Source organism: Phaenicophaeus curvirostris, chromosome 7 (genome assembly GCF_032191515.1).
Source record: "Phaenicophaeus curvirostris isolate KB17595 chromosome 7, BPBGC_Pcur_1.0, whole genome shotgun sequence".
NCBI classification, from domain to species: Eukaryota; Metazoa; Chordata; class Aves; order Cuculiformes; family Cuculidae; genus Phaenicophaeus; species Phaenicophaeus curvirostris.
Genome location: NC_091398.1, coordinates 13969886 through 13990602, shown reverse-complemented (window position 1 = coordinate 13990602; position 20717 = coordinate 13969886). Strand labels below are relative to the sequence as shown.

Here is a 20717-nt window from a genome sequence, read left to right as displayed (position 1 = left end):
AAAGGATGGGGTCCCTTGTTTATGTCCCACACATCCTCTCTCCACACATGTTCTCTGCTGGTCTGGTGTACCCAGAGGCTTCCTAGAGCCTTTATTGTATTACAAACTGTTTCCTTATCAGAGCAGAGAACCATAGAGCTGCATTAAAAAGATGTGTAATTTTCTTAAGCCTCTTTTAAAAATATATATAAATAGGATTAGCTGGATAACATGTTCAGATGCAAGCACATTATTTGATTACTTCATAGTGGTTCCAAGTTTCACCCAGGGCACTGCCAATCTCCTACCAGGGGGGTGAGAGGGGGAGAAGTGCTCATTGTTCTATCCTGTCAGTGCTGTCAAGAGTCATTACAGGGGTAATTGCTTTTGCTCCACCCTAATTTCTATCAGTTGGGATTCGGGATGGGGAGGAGGATTTTCTTTTGGTTTTGTTTCTCAATTCAAAGAACTCAGTTTTCAAAACCACTCAGCAGTAAGCAAGGACGACCAGATTCTTCAGATGAGCTCATCATTCATTCATAGCAGCTAAAGCAGGGAGGACTGCAAAAAAGGCATCGACAGCGAGCAGCAGCAGCAACCACAGCTCTCATTGGGAGTTGCTAGGTGCTGAGCTCACCTGGCAAACTTGGGCTATCATTTCTGAGTGCCCAGAGGAGGACTGCTGCATGACAGGCTCTTCAGGAACTCTGGCTCTGGGCATCTTGTCAGGCTTTTAAATCTGGGCCCTCACAGAAGTCACTGAGCATCTCACACATCAAACAGATGTCAAGGGTGAGGTTTAAAATTGTATGAGAAGATCACAGATTAGCAGGAATATGCAGAGACCACTGATCCTACATAAAACCCCATGAATTTGAATTGTTGGATGTGCCTAAATCACTCCTGTGCTTTTGAAAATGAAGCCCTTTGCTCCCCTGTTTCATCTGGGGAAACATGGAGCCTTGGACTCAGTGGTAAGAGAAGACAATGATTGTACAGAAGTGCTTTTCTCCTCAACATTTCGCATAGAATTATGGCACAAAAGTCATACACGCTCCCCGTCTCCCCTGCCGTACACCCATATACTCGTGAGGCCCACCCTGCCAAAGCACAGGCAGCCAGCATTGGCACTTGGGTTAGTCCATGAAGCAGAGCAAATAGACGAAGCTCTGCCTTTGTGAAGGCACCAGGCTCACAGGACCAGGAGACAGAAGGATATGGAGATGCTTTATCCAGAGGCCCATCACTGAGGAGGTCTAGTGTCCTCTGGATGTCGTCTCTGCTTGTAGAGTATTAACGAGAGCTGCCCTATGGACTGAATCCTGTGCCCACAACAGACACTGGCAGGTTTCAGTCAGACCTACAACTGGTCCCACATCTCTTTGTGTTGTGGGATGGAGATAGCTCAGGCTGCTTAGAAGCTGGTGGCTCCGCGCTGTTGCTTGTTGCTTGAACACCGTGTTAGGAGGCTGCATTACCTGTCACAATGGTTGCATTTAAAGGGCTTTGCACCCGTGTGCTTTCTGTAATGCCTCGTGAGCTCGTCACTCCGTGCAAAACGCCACTCGCACCCTTCCCACGAGCACTTGTAAGGCTTCTCACCTGCAGAGGGGAGGAGAGAACAGTCAGCGTGGCAGCAGGATTACTGAGCACTCAACTTCCAAGCCCTGTGTCCTCCCACTTGACCTCTGTCCCACTCAGGCAGGTCACACAATTCATGGCTAGTGTGGGATGGAAACAACTTGGGGCTTATGATGCATTGCACTGAGGATGGAGCCAGCCAAAATTATACCGCTGCTAAAATTCTTGCGCAACCTTATTTCCCATTTCTAACAAAGCCAGACAATTACCCTTCAAATAAGCCCACAAAATATCACCAAACGCCTGTCCTGCAGTGTGGCTGATGCCTGATATTCAGTCAGCTTTTCAGCTCACTCCACCCTTGCCAGATTAATTACTGTGGTATCAGTGAGTAGCTGTACTAACACATGAACACGCTACAGGTGTACACCACTCCTAAGTGACCAGAACCACTGCACTGCATGCTTTACCCCAGCTACCATTTACCCCTCCTATGGCCAGACTCAGATCTGTTCCCCCCAAGCTTTCACACCTATGGTCCCCTAGGACTGTGCCTTCTTTAGTTGCTTCTGACAACAAAAACTGTTCCTTGGTTCCTTGGTGTCAGGACAGTGAGTGTGAAAGGAAAAATGATTTGTTTCCTTAAATCAGCTGGTCCCTCAGGCTTTTTGCACTACACCTTTACCAGCTGTTACTCTGCCTCAAAATATTAACCACACCACTGAAGGCAGTGAAATGGTACTGTGATAAGACAGGATTTTGCTCTGCTGCATTCACATCTACCTGTCTTCTAATGCAAACCACTCCCTGTGGATCAAAGTCTGCCATGGTGTAACATCCATGAAGTTATTAACACCTTCTGATGAAGAATTCCAAAGTCTCATGTCTCCCTTTTTCTTTTTTAGTGCACGTGTATTTGTGCACATGCAAATGTATCATGTCCTCCCAGAACAAAAGCTCCAGTACATCTCCTCCCATATAAACTCTGTCACTATTCCCCACACAGTCAGCACCGTATAGATGCATTAGAAGAGGAGGGAGTTGAGATAAAAAGCAGACAAGAAATTACTCACTACCAAGCTTCTAAGCTGAGAATTACAAAGACAGAAGGCATTATTACTTATTTGTTCTTAAACTTGCTAAGAAGGTGATCTCGAAAAAGGCATCACTGACCAAACTGAAGTTGCAGTCTGTATGACCTCTCTATGCCATTTATGTGAAACAATCACTTGGCCACAGCAGACAAATTTCTTGGTGCCGAGATGCAGATTTCTACTTTCAGCATGCCTATTCAGCAAGTAAAGGAGTGAGATCTGATTATGGGAGACCTATGTATTTCAAGGTGACAAATCAGAGAAGCCAAAAGATCAAGAAAAGTGAAAAGGGCTAGAGAATTGCATTGAAATATATGAAAAAAAAAAGCTGACATCTGGTGAGTGAGTTTCTGCAGAGTTCTTTCCGCATAGGCAGCTCTGTTGCACAGTGGTCATCTGCTGCAGAGAGAAAAGCAGAGTGGGCTGAGACATTAACAGGAGGTGAGCCATTTAACTGGCCTCTGAGAAATTTCTTTGGCTCAGTACCTCAATTAAAGGTTTCACTGGGGTGAAGCAATGAAGAGGAGGCAGCAGCCAGCGAGACTTTGCCAAAATATTCATTTGTCCCTCGGTCCCTGAATGCAGAAAGGCCAGCCTGGACGTCTCTGTTGTGCGCCACAGTCCACCATGGGAAAATGCCCAACAGGACAATGGCCTGAGCCAACAGCAACACCACCCCACTTAGATTGTGCCTGCCTGGTCAACTCTGCAAACTTGCCTTCTGTTTTTTTCCGGGGTGGCGGCGGTGGGCGGGGGTGGGGGAAGGCAAGAAACTTCTTGTTAGTGAGCCAAGTAGTGGTGTCTTGTTTCTGTGCTGGGTACTCAACTGTAATTCAAACACTGTCACCAATGCCGGCCCCAGGCACTAGAGCTGCAGTTGCAGCACTCTCCTCCTCCAGTCCCTGACATCCTACCTGGCATACTGCATCTCCCCTTCTCAGAGAAAAGGGATTTCCCCATCCTTGGTCACATCAATGTCAGTGCATGGGTTCTGTCTGAACAGTTCATGCATTATTTTTACTAGCTGTCAATAAACAAGCCTCGATGATAATTCAGCTTCCTCGGTTCTCTGACGCTCTCTAGTGCCTACCTCACAGTGCAGGCAGCAAGGCAGACAAGCTGCCTCACAAGCCTATGTTTGCTACACGCGTTGCAAAGCAATCAGACAAGATTGCTCAGTCAAATCTGCCAGGTACAGCCAGACTGAAGGGTACAGTCGCCTACAGAGCAGAAGGGTGAAGGAAAAACATCCTGGGCTTTCTGTAAAACAAAGGCTATTAGAACTGATGCCAAGTTCAGCTTGTTAACATTTGTCAAGAGCTTTGAAAACGTACACTGCTATATATAGGTTACAAGAGACAGAAATGCCAAGCATGATTACTGGTAAACCCATAGGATGCCACATATCTCTGCTCCTTGCTGCAGGGGCTCCTCTTTTAAGTGTTCCTGGTCTGGCCTTGCACAGCCCTGAGCTGAGTTCTGTTTTCAGATGCTTTTCCTCTGTAAAAATGTCAGACAGTACCTCTTTGTGCTCCAGACAGCACGCTGGCACACTGTGCTCCACGTGGCAGAAGATAAATGCAAAGGAGCACAGTGACCTTTAAAGCCATGTCAGACAGCTCCTTGACCCAGAGACCTCGAAGAGGTTAGACTTCCTGCTCTCCTGCAAAAACATGAGAGGGCAGGAGGAGAGAAACCTTTGTATCTCTGCATGTGAAGACTAGGAACAAACTGCTCCTTTAATTAATGGCTGTTTTCTCCTCACCTGAAGAAGAAATGAAGGTGCGTCTTGCTGCATGTATGTAGGAAGCCTGGGAATGGAGGACAGGGGGAGAGTCCTCCTACCTCACTACTAGCAATGGCAGGGAGAAGAAATGGGAAGCATCCCTCTCACATGCCAGCCTGCTCTTCCATTGTTGCAGAGGATTAGCAAGAATAAAAAGATAGATGGTGAAATTCTCCTCTGCTGAAGGCAACGGCAAAACTCCCACTCACTTTTACAGGGCCAGGATCTCCCTCTTTTTAACAAATTAATTATGAGCTTCAAAATCCAATTAAAAATAGGAACATCACAGAGCTGTGTCACACTGAATTTTTTCAGGCTCTAATTCCTCAAAATTAATAACCGCACTTAAAACTCGTGCCTGCAAGCCACTCCCAGGAAGGAGGCTCTGCTCCTTAAGCCACCTTTATTCAACAAAAGGATCCGTGCAGCACTTAAAGAGATCCACAAGCCCACATTTACGCAAATCCACTCAAGGGAGGAGCCAATGCACATCCAAAAAGAAGCCGATACCCAGATATTGAGCTGTTAACTACTCAACTGTTTCAGTTCAGAACATGCTCCACACTGGCAGGCCAGTTCAGCTCTCACCCAGCCACGAACACACCTGGGAAGGACAGGCATACAGCAATGCAGACATACATTTAAAGCAGTGAATTATGCAGTTCTCTGAGATGCACACCAGTATTAAAACAACGTACAATTTGCTTGTGGAAAATCTTCTAGAACTGACCCAGAATAGCGGCTTTCAGCTTTTTCTAATTCTTAACCTGGGAGGTGGAGACCACTGCCTAGTGCTATCAAGCTTCCTGACGACATTCCAATTTCCTCGGGCAGCACGTGTATCAGCGAGCTGCTGAGTGAAGAAGTTGGGTGTGCAGGACCCAGCATCCGCGCCGTGTGCATATGAAGGGTGTTATTTTTGGCTAACCACAGCCTGGTCCTGTGGCCTGAACCTGTCTGTAGGTGAAGCACACCAGCTGTGCACTTGCAGATAAGATTATCCAAAACCACGTGTGTGCTCTGGGCAGGCTCAACCAAAGCACAGTGAATGGGAGGCAACCAGAAGACTCGCTTCAAAAGAGGACTCATGATTACCAGAAAACACACACATAGACACATCCTTAGTTGCCTGCTGAGGATCGCTAAGAAGCAGCCTGTACATGCCTGAAAGCGCACAGAGCACTGTGCTGGAACCTAGTGATCTAGAAGGACCTTTTCATCAGAAATGCCAGTGGTACAGAAATGCCCTTCAGATACGCTTTTTAGGGTTCCAATTCACTACATATTTCTACGAAGCAGCCTCTCTTCACTGTGGCTCTGTCCTGCAGTCCACAGCCCATTTTAATATTTTCATCTCCCTGCAGTATATTTTCACACTGAGACTGGGATGCTTGGGGACTTGGCTCTCTGTTCCACTTCTGTTTATGGCATCTCACATAACCTAGCTGTTCTTCTTAGAGTCCTACCAAAACACACTTCACTATAGTCTTGTCCTCCATTCTCCTTATTGCATCCAACACTGCACAATCTGGTAACTGGAGGACCTTTGCAAATTTATGGGAAACATGCAATAGTGAAGCTAGAATTTATGAGTCATAAACAAAAATCCATCATACTTTGGCAGCCCTGAAATTGGGTCACTATTACTTTGGTGACTAAGAAAAATGCAAGACTCTAAACATTAGTTACAATAATAAACAAATGATTTGTATAGTTTTCTCTTGGAAGCCAAAAATTTATCATTTGAAAATCTGAAAGAACCAATCACATAATCACAGCAACACTACAATGGTAAACACTCACTCAGCAAAATATGACTGAGAGAGCTGAGCTGGTTCAGTGACAGAGACACCGCCCTGGTCCTTGGGACTTCTCCCTCCGTGCCAGCCTCAGGAAGATTTGGCAAATTTCATCTCATACAACTTTAGATATTGAAAGCCATCATACGGAATAGCCACCTATAGATCTTTTTCATGTTAATGAAGAGGCAAGGGCACATGCAGTGTGATGCATCAGACCCCAGCCAGACTGGATTTGGAGGCAAGTTTCTCTCCTTTGATGGTACAGGGAGCTCTACCTCAACTGCAGGCAGCTGTATCTTTGCTCTCGAGGTAGAAAACAGAGAACATCAGGTTTTCTCTCCAATGCACACTTAGACTGTAAACCCTATACAAGCCTTCACAAAAAAACATTCCCTCACAAAACACAGCAGTGGGGATGTTGTCTCTTCTCAACATGCAGGGACCTCCTGTCCTTGCCACCTACATCCCGCAGGCACCCTCCAGGGTCCCACGGATATTTCTTTTGTATGAGGAGTAAGGCAACATTTGCTACAGACATCTCGAAGTGGCCATTTTAACAGAGAGTGAGTACTGGAAATACTACGCTACAGCATGCAGGGGTGCATAACCGAGATCAGCTCAGGACACTGTTGTGACCACAAAACTACAGCACACAATGGACACTGTGCATATGGTATATTAAGATGTAAAATCTTATATATTAAGATGTAAAATCTTAATATATATCTGCAGTATTTATTGCCAGCCCTAAGCGTTAAAATGTCATGAGTCCAGCCTCCCGTAGAAATAACGAGATTTTAAAGAAGAAAACAATAATATTTAGCGATCATTTGCCTTCTGCTTTGCAGATAACCTAGGGCCATGATTTTAAACTTCTGTTTGCAGCCCTGCAGGCAAGAAACATTTATTACAAAATACAAATCAAGGAGTTTGTCCTCTCTTCCCTGGATTTCAAGAGTGGGGACATTAAGGAGAAAACTCCAGATTTTGGGATGTCCATCATAAGATCACAAGAGCTGGCCGTGCTGTGGGGTGAATCCTGGCTCCATCAAAGTCACTGGAAAAGCACCCACTGAGATTCAAGTTTCACTCTGTATCTTTACAGAATGAAAAGTAAACATGTTATGATTATCCACCCGCATCTATTATCCCTCCCCTTTATCACCTTAAGTACCACAGCACAAACATATGTTGATTACAGTGCACTTAGTAAAACAATCAAGTAGTCTCAGCCCCTACTTCCTGAAAGGAACTTCAGCAAGACAGACCAAACCTAGGAAGTACAGTGGAGAAACACAGGCAAAACCCTTGCTGGTATCGCCGTGTGCTATCATATGGTATCATCATGGGACTCCATTAGTCAGCATGACTGATTTAGCCAAAAATGCTTAAAGAAAGTGAGGGGGAAAAATTCTGTTTGCATGCACATTTCGAAGGTGATTCAAATAAGATGGTGGTTGTACTATGTTTTAAGAACTCCTTAATATTGTGTTACATAGCTACACAAAACAAGCATGCAAAAGTGTCTTTAAGAAGACAACAGAAACATCCCCTGAAAAATCATCATGTGCTCTCATCTACTGCGAATTATTCACATCTAGTTTCGGGATGCAAAAAAAATGGTTTTATGAAAGAAACACAAAACATTTCCTTCCTTTTTAAAATCTGCGATTTAAAAACTATTCAAAACGAAACTAGTCCTAAAAGCCTCAATGTCTAAAAATATGTATTGAAAGACAGATTTAGCTATGCTTGCTTCAAGACTGGTGTTCCTGGAGAACCAGACAAACTGCAAATTACAACTGAAAAAGGAATTAAATCCAAGATTTCTCGCCTGGATTTCTCCCATAAAGAAGCTCTAGGGGCTTGAGGCATGCAAAGAAATATGTGAAGAATCAAGTAGTCCCACTGGCTTTTTAAGAGAATGTTTTAATAACTTTCCTTGCTAACTTTTTTGAAAAATCCTTTAGGGACCTGCTGTTCCCAGGCTGGTGACTAGAACCATGTTGTTGCAGTGAGCAGCGGTGTAAGTGCAGGATGACCCAAGGCTTCCTTCAGAGGCTGGTGCACACATGGATGCTGTCGGCGCAGATGCAAGTCATTCAGAAATGCCAGAAGCCGGTGGGGTTTTCAATGAGAAGCAGCTCCCCAAATCGCATTGCAGAGAAATGCCAGGCAGGCATTCGTATTTGCTTTGCATTTTATTACCAAAGTCTACCACAGCACAATGGGACGCCTAATGTGGAACATCATATTAACAATATTTTATAGTTATGTAGCACTCTTCCTTTCCAAGGGTCCCCCAGAGCTTTCCAAGCTACATACATGGCATACCAATGAAGCAGAGCCATAATTCTTCTAATTAGCTGAACATCAGCACACAGCACATGGCACAACAAAACGTTACCGGTCATTCCTCTCTTCCTATGGCAAGAGCTATGTGATGTTTAATAGAAGCATGTTCCAAAAGGACATTCAGTTCTAAGGACTCCTGAAAAAATGAAATCTCCTAACCAGACAGGTCTCCTTAACACCCATGCTTGTCCTCCCTTGTTACATACACACACTTGTCAAATATGAAACACAGAAAAGGAGTTAGCCCAAGACCTGCCATTTGTTAAATATCCCCACTTTCACACTAGATTCAGCAAGTTACCATTACATGGCTCAGGCAGCTGCTTTGCTGGTAACGTTACAGAAAAGCTAGTGAGCAGCTGCAGTTCAGCGCACAACAATATCACCCTCTTTTTAAGATTAATAAGTTCATTTCTTTAGCAAAAAGGAAGAGCAGGCTATTTAATATACACATCCTCTGGAGGTCAATGCTAACATCCAAGCATATGTGCGTGCAACCCATCAACCAGTAAAACCAATTACAAAAATCAATTTCAGATACTGAGCCCTTCATTCCTCAATATACTCTTAATTGACTTTTGTTGGAGAATAGAAAGCCTAATTATTATTTTTATTATTACAAAGGAATGCGGGGGGGGGGTGCCGGAGGGGGCAGTGGTCAGTGCTTAAGTGGCTGACCGATGCTTGCTACCCAAAAAGGGAAAAAAGAAAGGAAAAAGAAAGGTATTTTATTCACAGTTTTGCCACCTGCTGGAAAGATGGAAAAGCCTTTGAAAGGGTAACAAAGCACAAGAGAAACACTGGCAAGAGACAGTACAGTGACGGGATTGTGAAACACACAATATGAGAAGGTTGTACCCATTTTTAGATGGGCAGGAATGATCAAGTGTAAGAGCAGTACATTTCCATGAATGATATACAGGTCCTTTCATTCAAAAAGGTCAGCAGTGCCCTCATAGGGAGCTGGTTCTGATCATGTCTCTATTAGAGATGGGGGAAAAGAGGTTAAGAACCAGACCTGATGTCCAATCAGTCTTTCTACAAGCTTCAAAGCTCTGGGGATTAGTCTCTGAGGGTTTTACCCAAGTTTGTCTCCCGTGCCAGCAGTGGCCTTCAGCACATAGCCACTCAGGACACAAAAAGCAGCATTATGTATATATTTTTGCAGCATTATGTCTTACACACACGCAAGCACCTAAGTTGCATCCACAAACCCCACTCATCGAGCTGAAAAGCAGAGAAAAGCAAAGTGTGCAGCAATGTTCAAATAAATGGATATTTCCCATTTCCTACTCTACTTAAGAAGACACATTTCAGGGACGCCTGTTGCCATACATGCCGAGCACTGAATGTGGAGGGGAGCACAATGCTTTATCTTCCCAGGTCTATGCAAGACTCCCCTTGAGAGTGATAAAGCTTTCACAATGCTGCTCCTCTTTCAAACTCCTTCTCCGACGCTCCTCTCCAAAGGAAGCTCCCAGCTCGTGGGGAGCAGGGCCGGGGGATGGATGCTGGCGCCAGCCTGGGTACAACACCCACCCTTCTGCCCCACTAATTGTCGACACATCCTCACGCAGCCCCAAGCCCTGGGGACAGCAGCAGAGCGGCAGGCCCAGGCGGGCACCCGGCAGCAACACCAGCAGCAAAACTACCCAATTAAACCTCCTGATTAGGGAGGGGTGTTTAAAAGGAAAAAAAAAAGAGAGAGAGAGAGAAGAAAAAACTAAGGATGGGGTTGCTTGGCAACGGGAGGGCAGAAGCAGCTGTGCAGCAGGTCGGGCTGGTACCCAGGCGGCGGGCTGGCCCATTAGCACCCTGCATCTCATGCATTTCGTGTCAGGGTCTCCTAGTAACAGCCTGTGCATGCCGGGCTGTTGCGCGTTTCCCCTCCTCTCCTCCTGTTTCTCCCCATCATGCGAGGTATCGCTGTTTGCCCTAATTACACATTCTCTGCTGCTTCAAGCTGCCATTACTTCAGTCCCCAGAGGAGCGGCAAGAACTTTAAAAAAAATCTCCTTTAATAAGGGCTTTTAGTTTCAGATTCAATGGAGCTCTGTGAGCTCAAAGATGCAAGGCAAGGTAGCAGTGGCAGGAGGGACAGATGAAAAAGGAGCAAAATTCAGCAGTTCACCAGGTCAGATTTTTCCAGGACTCTGAAATATGTATTTTGCCTTTGGTTTTTCATAAGTTATCCCAGAGGGTAAACAATGAAGAGAGCCCTTCATGGGACATGGCACAGATTTACATAATCCAGAGCAGTGTATCAGAGACACGTATCAGGGCCTAGAACTGATGAAAAAAAAATTATGAGGAACAGACACTCCCTTTTCCAAGTGCTAACATTTTAAATGGTTTTGCTCCATGGTTTTCCTTTTTAATGAATGTGGGGGTTCTGCTTATTTACAGGATTGCAACACTGAAGTTTTTCACCATTTATGTTGTCACTTCATTCTCTCCTTTTCACCACCAAAAAACCAGAGAAAGATGACAAAAAAAATTACACAGACTGGCAGAGACAGCACAGGAATAAAACACAAGGAGAAAATAACATACATTCCCTTCTGTTTCCCAGTTTTGTCAACAACAAAAACAGGAGACTCAGGATGCTTTCATTCATTCAGATATTAGTTCGATTTGGGAATGGAAATGGAAAGGGAAACATGTGCTTGGGCTTAAAAAATAAACAGGCAAGTTCTCCCAGTGAAGGCTGCCCTGGTGTCAGTGCAAGGCTACCTATATGGTGTCAGGAGCACAATATTTCTGAGTGAGATCCCATTCTCCCCGGTGGTTTCTCCCTCTCCTGGGGCTGGAGCTTACAGGCTGTGCCTGGCAGTGAAGGAGCTTCTTGTTGCTTCACCCTGAGCAGGGCTCTGTAAAACGGTCTTGGCAATGCTTCTGGGCAAACCTTGGTGAACCAAGGAGCCTGGTCTCAGGAACGCAAGGCAGAAAGTAAAGACAATTAATTTTATCAGCTAGGAAGTCTCCTCATCTGGATTTTGCAAAAGACACCTTTAGGATTCTATGGATTTTGCAATGAATTAATGATAAAATTGTACCACATGTACCACACATAGGAAAGCCAGTTTACAACAGATCATAGCTTAGTCCATTCAAGATAATTTTCAGCCCATCAATCACAGATAGAAGTCTTCTACTCAAAGAATACTTTCTACTACATAGGCCAAGTTTTTAGCTAAACGTTTTACAGTGAGGACAGCTCTTTTCTCCCTGCCCCTTCCCAACACACACACCACATTCTCCTAAAACCCAAGCATTTTTCCTCCAGCTTCTGAAGCAACAAAGAGTAACCACATTGGAAAAAGACCAAATGTGGAAAAATTCACTCTGTAGGAGGAAAAGCTTTGCAAAGTTACAGATGACCAACGAGACGACATTCAAAAGGAAGTTTATGCAAAATTAACCATAATACAGTTCCTTGCAGTTACCTATTGAACAAAAGCACATGCAGATGTGCATGCCTGTATTTTTATAACATTCATTTCCAAGAACTAATACAAGCTTCTAGCGGACTAATGATCACTTATGATCATCATAAAAAGCCACAATGACATTGCAAAATTGTCCAACTAATCTATTAAGCTCTCTCTGTTGGTGGGAAGAGTCCAGACATACAGGAGGAAGGAATAAATCCCTGCTAAGCCTCTGAATGCACACTGCCATACAGTGGGGATACCTTTCTTTCAGAACTCAGCTGGGGATCAGCTTTTATCTTGAAACGCATGCTTGTCATCGTTAGCTTAGCTAGCACGCCTGCCAACGTTTTTTCAGTGTTCAGTTTTGCAGCCCCAGCTTTCAGTCCCAGGTTTTGAAGGCCAGATGCCTTCAGGAACAAATCTGCCCAATGCAGCATTTGGGTGCTGCCTATGTACCAGTGGGGACTGCTGGGACTGAAAATTTGCCTATAGTGTTTTAAGGGCTTTTAATTCCCATTAAGCCTTCTTACCATGTACAAAGCTGACCAACAGAAAGATTTTGGTTCTGCAGTGACACAAAGGTTTTGGTTACTCTCAAAGACCTGTGGATAAAGCATGTTCCAAGCAGTATTTTGTCCTCCCCTTTCTGAAATGGCTGCACTAGTCTTTAAACTACGCTCACTTGACGTCCTTATTTCTCATGCATTTTGATCTGCTGCAGCACCAACTGGCTTTTGAGAGCAGCATTAGACAGAAGTTTTCTGAAGACACAAATACACGTTCTCCTAAACTCCCAAAAAAAGAAACAGAAAGAGGTGATTTTATTCATTAAATCCACCCTGCATTCTCTGCATCACAAGCTTGCCCTTTAGCTATGCTTAAGTAAATTTTTTCAGTCATTATTTCAAGCGCTAAGGCAGGCCTGAATGGTCTCCCTACCCACAGTTGGCCTGTGCTGTACGGTGGGCACCACCTACACCATGGGGCCCATGATTTTGTTTGGGACCTCACCACCCTTGGCAGATGGGTGGACACCTTCACTGTATGTAGTTCAGCTTCCATAAAGCCTTGCATCTCATCCACTTCTGCTTGCAAGTTGCTGCTGCTGGTATAGAACCATAGAATAGTTTGGGTTGGAAGGGACCTTAAAGCCCATCCAGTTCCAACCCGTCTGCAATGAGCAGGGACATGTCCCACTATATCAGGCTGCCCAAGGCCCCACCCAACTTGGCCTTGAACCCCTCCAGGAATGGGATAAATGGGTATGTAGGGATGTGGGACTGTGCATGCATGGGGTGTGGAACTCAGACTCTGCATTAAGGGAGGTCCATCCAGACTTCTGGCTGCTTCCCTAGATGTGATACAGACTCAAATGCCCACCCTGTGCTTTGGAAGAGCCTAACCTGGCACCTGCTTTTGAGATGAGAGTGCATGCACTTGGCTTTTCCTGCCCAGAGCACTTCAGCTCTTCCAGTCTGCTCAGGCCCATCACATCCAGCAAGCTTACCTTCGCCTAAAACGGCATCTCTGATTCAGGCCTTGTGTGACCTCAAATATTTTGGAAGTGACAGTGCGTTGAACAAACAGACAAGAAAATCATAGCTTCCCATTGTCAGCCAGTCATCTGTATCCATAATGCAACATCAGCAATACAAAGGGAAACTGGCAGAAGACAAGTTGAGGGGTTTTTTCTTCAAGTCTTTCTCTGTGATCCTTATCATTTGCACCCTTACCAGCTGCCTCGCAGGGGCTCCAGGTGGATGGGTATAAAGAAAACACTGGATGACAAACATGATGGCTCCACTGTGCCTTACCAAGGCAACCTGCCATAACACTTGGAGGCGCCTGCACCCTCCCTCCTGCAGCTGCTGAACAGACAACAAACATCACTTTCTAAGTCTTCCTTGCGCCAAAAATCATCTCACACAGCAAACAAACAAACAAAACCTATTTACATTTTCAAACCCAAACAGTAAGACTGTCCTGGGCTGTTGATTTGGCAAATGATGGAGCAGAAACAAGAGACTGAGAATTCAGGTACTGGCAACTAAGCAATGGATGAACACCACTGGTGTTTTAACTGGCAAGGGCTGCTCTTGGCAGGGCTGTCCCCCTGCCTCCTAGGAGGTTCACAAAGCTTGTTTCCTTAGCCTAAGCTCTTGCTGCAATAATGAAGTGAGGCCTTGGCCCTCCACAGTGAAATCACAACACTCCCCTCCCAACTTGCCAAACGGCTAAAAGGCTTCAATACCAGGAAGTTTTGAAGAGCTCATGATCAGGTTTGGCTTATTTTAATCAGCTTTGATAAACTCTTGATCTGTTTTTACCCAAAAAACTCCAAAAGAACCCAACCTCACAACACAACACTTCTGTCCAATTTGGCAATACAACTATACTCCAAAACAAATACAGCCCTGAATGAAGGTCTTCCTCGCAATGCTCTCCTCCCTCAGTTCCCTTGCTGTCTTTTCCAGAGGCAAATTCACTTGTTGTTTCAGCTGCTGCGATGGGAGCTTTAGCATCCTCCACGTCCCTTAATATCTCCTTGCCGGGTTGCAGCCCTGCATACAGAGCCAGCGACTCGCTATGAAGCCATGAGTCTCTGTACAACAAAAAATCTTGGGGTCTAGCTTTCATTTCTCCTAAGCCATCTATACTGTCCTCCCAAATGCTTTTCCTTAAGTCATTATTCAAAACCTTCCATCCTATGAAACTAGTGCTGTGCTTGGCTATGTGTTTTTTCTTTGCCTTCATTGTCTTTCTGTTCAGAGGTGCTACTACACTAACACAGTAGAGCAGTGCTGCTTCCCATTTCATGTGGTATCATTGACACAGATATTTTCTCTATTATTCCTTTGCTTTGTATTCATCTTCTTAATCAACCATCCAGCCTACTTTCCTCAATTTGGTCTTTTTCAATAATTTCCAAATTCTGGATGTTTCCTTTTTTATCTCCAACATTTTGGGGAAGCTTGTCTCTTTTGTTTTAAATCTCATCTCAAAAACCTCCCTATTCACTATTGCTCTTTCTAACACTCCTGTGCGTCTTGACTTTTTCTTGCAAATGTAGTATTTTTTTTCCTGCAGGGTGGATTTGTTTGTTTTAGTTACTTTCACCCAGCAATTTGGAACAAAGAACTATATAATTTAAAGTAAGATGTCCTGACAATGTGAAACAGACTGCACTTAAATAAGTGCTATCTTAAGATCGCATGTAGACTTACAACATCTATTTACATCAGTATTTCCCACTTGCTTTAGGCTTTAGAAACCTAAATATAGATGTGAGGTGCCCAACTACTGTTCCTCAGGCTTGATCCTAGGTTGTATCAGATCTGGGTTCAGACAGATAAAAAAAAAAAAAACCCAAACCTCTGATACTCATAAAATGCAAACCCCAGCAGAACTCTCTAAGGGTCATTTCTTATCACTATCCAAATCTTAAGGATTTCCTGGTCAGTTTATTTGCAATGCTTTTTCTCTGGCCAGAAAGCATCCACACCACCTCATACCTTCCCCTGTATATTACTGTAAGGAAGACTGATATGAATGGGTTTTGTCTGGAGATAGAAATCTCTTCCAGAGGTCTTTGATCTGAGAGACACAGAGTCATCCCATGACTAATCTTTCCATAGGTCACAGGCCAGTTCACCCTTAGACTTATTTGCACCCAGACATTCGCCAGCTATATCCTGTTTTCTAATTTAGAACTTAGTGATGACTACACATGGTCTTTGGCTCATTCTAATTCCTTCCCTCTCCACTCTCCATTACATTGGCAATTCATCTCTATGCATGTGTGAATGCTGGATGAAAATTTCTGTCTCTCAAAAGAGACAAAATGTCATTGTTTGCACTTATGACTGCTCCATGAATAAGTGTGAGAGAATGTGCGAGGGCTGGATTAGCGTGCCAGTCCTGGTGGCTCCTTCTTCAGATATTTTTACCTCACTCTCACATAGGCAACACAGCCTTTCCAAACCTACAGCTCACCTTTTCCTTCTGTTTACAGGCCCCAGCTGCTATTTCTACCCTGAGCGGCTTCGTTGCTGCCCTCTGATAGTCAGTCCTATCTTACTTCATATTCCATCAAATATTTTCATTTCCCATTCCATCTAGACAATGGTTTTCCCTTTCCCTTCCAGATTAAATTCTCTCCCACACAGATGATTGTTTTTCCCTCTCCAAAGGTCATCCAGAAGGTGGTTTCATAACCAGTTCAACCATTGATGGCCCTTACAGCACTGTTCTGATTCTCTTACAGATGAGATGTGGGAGAGCAACAAGAGAATCCTGCACCAACTGCCATGTGCAGTCTGACTGTCTCTGGGCTCCTCAGCAAAGTAAAGCCCTAGGAAAAGATCAGCTCCAATCTAGCAAGCTGCTATCAGTCTGTATTGCCTCCAGCCCAGCCTGGCTCATCACACAGCAGTGAAGAACACCAGCCAGCGTCTGTCTGGTCAGCCTTACATATGAACGGAAGGAATGCAACCTCCTTCCACTCCCTAGCCCATGATTTTCTTGTTTTCACGCACTGCAGTAAACCCCTTTGATCCAACAAGTGGACTTAGCACGTGCAAGCTGGGTGACCAGCCCACATCTGCCTCCCTGCCTGCGAACCCCACATTGAGTTCTCTTTGTCTGTCGGGGCACTCACAGAGCCCGCACTGGCAGACTGCTCTTGCATGACATACTAACAAGCCACCAGCCAAAGGAAAATATCTCACAATCATTTCAGACCCTCTGGCTCAGACACTGACTAAGCCAAGTGGCTACTAGCCATTGGCACTGCTGGGTGCATTCGCAACACACAGCACACTCAGCTTACAGTGTGAAAAAAAAACAAAGCAGGGATGGAGAAAAGGCCTCCTTGTCCCTAGCCCTGAAGGCGTGCATGGGAAAAGAGGTGACCCTGCCGTTTATAATTCAGTCCCAAATTTCACAGCTATTCCTCTCTGCCTCTCTCTTTCACTGGAGGCAGGAGCTCCCTGCAGGGAAACCCCACTGCAGAGGTCAGTGTGAACAGATTTAATGTCTTGATTGTAACCAGCTCTGATTTAAGACATTCAACGGTCAGTGATTTTTAAGGGAACAAAGCACTTAAGCAGGATGAAGGGGTCTGAATGACTGTGCTCTGGACTCAAGATACAGTTAGATAATCCTATCACACCCCTCCCCTCAATTCACACAGATTGCTTCCAAGATGTAAATGTTCAAAGGTATTTAGACAATCTGCTTTCCATGGAGTGAAATGAGAGCCAGGTGCCCACCTACTCCAGGTTCTGCATCTAAGACACTTTTTAACAACAAGGTTGCATCCAGTCCTCATCACAAAATGAAACCATGCTTTCTACATAACTAAGCCTAGCTAGGAGGTGGTCGGGTGCAGGATGGTTATATGGCTGCAAAGACAGGAAAGCTCCTCACTCAGGTTTGTTTTCCCTTCCTGTCTTTCCCCTTCCTGCTTCTTAACAGTCTATGCTATCTGCTTAGGACTTGTGGCTGGAAACAGGAACGCTTTCACAAACTAGTTAAGGGCTGAGGGGCTGGTTAAACCATCGACAGTGTAACTGGCAAGAGCAGAGGGGCTGAAGCCACAAGGTAAGGTGCTGGGAGTGGGAAGCATGGGCGCTGCTGTTCCTGGTCAGCTCCAGTTTCAACATCTGCCAGCAAGGGTGGGCGGCCTGTCTCACCACGCTGAGCACCGCAGCGGATGGACAGACACACACGTATCAGTGGCACTGTGTACAGTCTAAGGCTGTTCAATGGACCAGTGACAAACATTTCTTGTCATGGATTAATTGTAAAATATGAGATTTCACACACTGATGCTATCCAGGAGAAAGGTTTTGAGCTCAGATACAAATACAAACAGACTGATGACTGGGTTCAAAAGTATGCAAAATATTGCAAGAAATTGACTTGAAAGGGTGAAGGTGTTAACAGAGGAGATGTTTTTGTAAGTGCTGTCTCAGGACACTTTGTCTACATCACCATCTACTGGGCGATAAAACCAGAAAAACTCCAGAAGTTCATCCTTTCTGGGCTATCATGTCCACATTCCTGGCTGCCTTCAGGAAGGGCCATAACGGACCCAACACTTCTAGCTTGAGAAGGAACACATGAGTAGCACCTGAACAGACAAGACCACCATGTCAACAGCTCTCATGCTCTGCTTTTGTGCCTTCCTTAGAGCTCTGTTGCCTTGGCTTGTGCAGGCCAGCGTCACAGCGGCACCAGTGTTGCAAGGGGCCTCCTGACCACATCGCTGCACATTTTAAAATGACTGCACTACTTTCGCTGACTTTCAAATCACTGGATCACAAGTGAGGTCACAAGGTGGCAATCCCTAGTAAAAGCACTAAAAAGTCCGTATAGAGAGATCAAAACCAATGCCTTTTATGCCTTAATATTATTCATACTTCAGACCATGTAACTTTTACAGGGCCTAGTATTTGATGGATGCAGCTCTCTTAACAACCCATACATTTGTTTGATTTACTGCACTGGTCCAACATGTTCTTTTCTACCTTGCAAGAACAACCTTGCTTCCAGGAATCTGCCTGCACAATAAGATTGTGAATTAAATGTGCAGTTATCACAAGAGACCACACATTTTACAGTAGAATTGAAAAAACTGATTGCAGCAATCCCTCTGGAAACAAGAATAATCACATGATAAGACAGTGCTAATGGGAATTTATCATCTCTCATCACATGTGAAGCTTAGAACAAAGCAGCAACATGAGCGAACTGCACAGCTATTACTGCCAGTGAATACCAGCTGAAAAGCTACTGGGGACTCTGAACAAATTAAAGGAGACTCAGGATCCTGAACCTAAGCCAATTTCGTATGCTTCAGGAAGCTTACACAGCACAGCTTATATGCAACATCCGTAAATATTACCCAAAAAAACCCAGCCCAACATTGTTCCATACATCCTATTCTCTCTCTACCTACACCAGTCCATTCAAACTCCATCTCACTCTTTAATTTGTTCCCACTGTATCATATCACTAAGAAAAGTCCAAGACTGTGAGTATCTCAAGGGTATGTGCATCCATTAACCTACACTTGTGCATCTACACACATTGTCTCTTATGTACACATTATTCCTAAACCACGTATCTCGGATCTGGAACACATTTATTTCTTTACCCCATACAAAAGCCAACAAAAACCTACCCACGCTACTTTCTATTTGAAGCAATTAACACTTGACTAAAATTAACATTTTTAAAGTTGTCTGGGGGAAATGAGTGCCGAATACCCAAACTGGCATACCCACAGTCTTAGCATGAATGATACATCTACATCCCTTAGGTATCCTAAAATTACTCTGCAGCAAGCTGCATAAGACATATGAAACCCCAACAGGTTAATGGTAGGCGGTGAACTCCTCCGTTCTATTGAATAATGGGTACATTTGCTGTCCTACTATATTTTTCCACTGCCCTGCTTCACAGATAGAAGCTTGGACTTTCTGAAGAGATTTTTTTTTTCTTTTCTAAATGAGAATAAAAGGAGATGGTTACGGTTAGGTGGCAGGCGGACAAGATGAGAGAAGCATCCTACACAAAAAGTACCTGTATGAGTCCTCTGGTGAGCCTTTAAGTGGGAGCTCTTTGTATAAACCTTCCGGCACCCATTAAATTGACAGCGATGAACCCTCTTCTTGTTTTCTGGGGATGCTTCTGCCCCTGTACCTCCTTGTTCACTGTCACTTTGCCCACTTTTTATCGTCCCTGCAGTTGCCGTTGCTACACCCACTTTCACAGAGCTGAGTGAATTTTTCTTGGCCACCAATTTCAACGTCACCGTGCCATCCACTGCTGAGAGAGTTTGTGAGGTTTTTACAAGGTGGCGGCTGAGCTCTGGAGAGGAGGGGGGTGTTAATGAGGTTACTGCATTGAGTTGGGCCTGGTTGACAGCTGTGTAGCTTTCTGTGGAAGAGCTGGTGGACTGCAAGCTGAGGCACGTCTCAGACAGCAGCTTGTCCCGTGAGAGGATAATGTCCATGTTGGTGCTTTTGTCACACGTACTTGTCTCCACTGGTAAAAGGATGGGGTCTAACCGTCGGATATCATCCTCTGCATCTATGGCTGAGGAGGCATGAAGGAAGCAGTCCAAGTCCTCACCAAAGGTCTCAGTGATCTTCCGTGGTTCAGTCTGAAGGTATCGCTCCAACTCTAGGCATGTCTGCAGGAGGAGAAGGGAGAGGGAAGAGAGAGAAACGACTGTCAGAGAGAGATTACAGTGCTACAGTGCAGGTCCTACATAAGGCAGAACAGCTAGTCCAGTGCCACTCAGAGACAGCATTCATGCACACCAGCAACTTCTCACAAGATGGTCACATTTGGGAGACATGTTTTACCAATTGTTGGATGCTGCTCTCAGACAGAGCGTGGGGATATTACTGTAGAAATGAAGATATGATGACCAGAAAGCATTTTCATGAAAGTCTGTATACTGTCCCACAGACAGCAGGCCATTCCCAGCTGTAGGTGTAATCTGGCCAACAATCACCTCCATATGAAACCATCCTAACAGCCCCACCACCTGGCCTTGTACAAACAAAAAGTCACCTCTCCCTAGAACTGCTTCCTCCTCCTTCACAAACATTAACTCTGAATTCAACTCAGCATAGTTGGCTAGGGCTGGTTTGTTCCTAAAATAGCACAGTTC

At 44.7% G+C, this 20717-nt stretch overlaps 1 protein-coding gene across 2 annotated transcripts in view; it reads right to left on the bottom strand.

The window, feature by feature from the left end:
- Positions 1-20717, bottom strand: part of KLF7 (KLF transcription factor 7) — a 63559-nt gene that overhangs the window by 13267 nt on the left and 29575 nt on the right. The window contains exons 2-3 of one of the 2 annotated variants that reach the window (XM_069860799.1): positions 19619-20231; positions 1458-1581 (exon numbers count right to left, since the gene is read on the bottom strand). In XM_069860799.1, the coding sequence (XP_069716900.1) occupies positions 1458-1581; positions 19619-20231 (737 nt within the window). The remainder of the gene's footprint in view (positions 1-1457; positions 1582-19618; positions 20232-20717) is intronic. The other variant, XM_069860800.1, reaches the window with a different exon arrangement.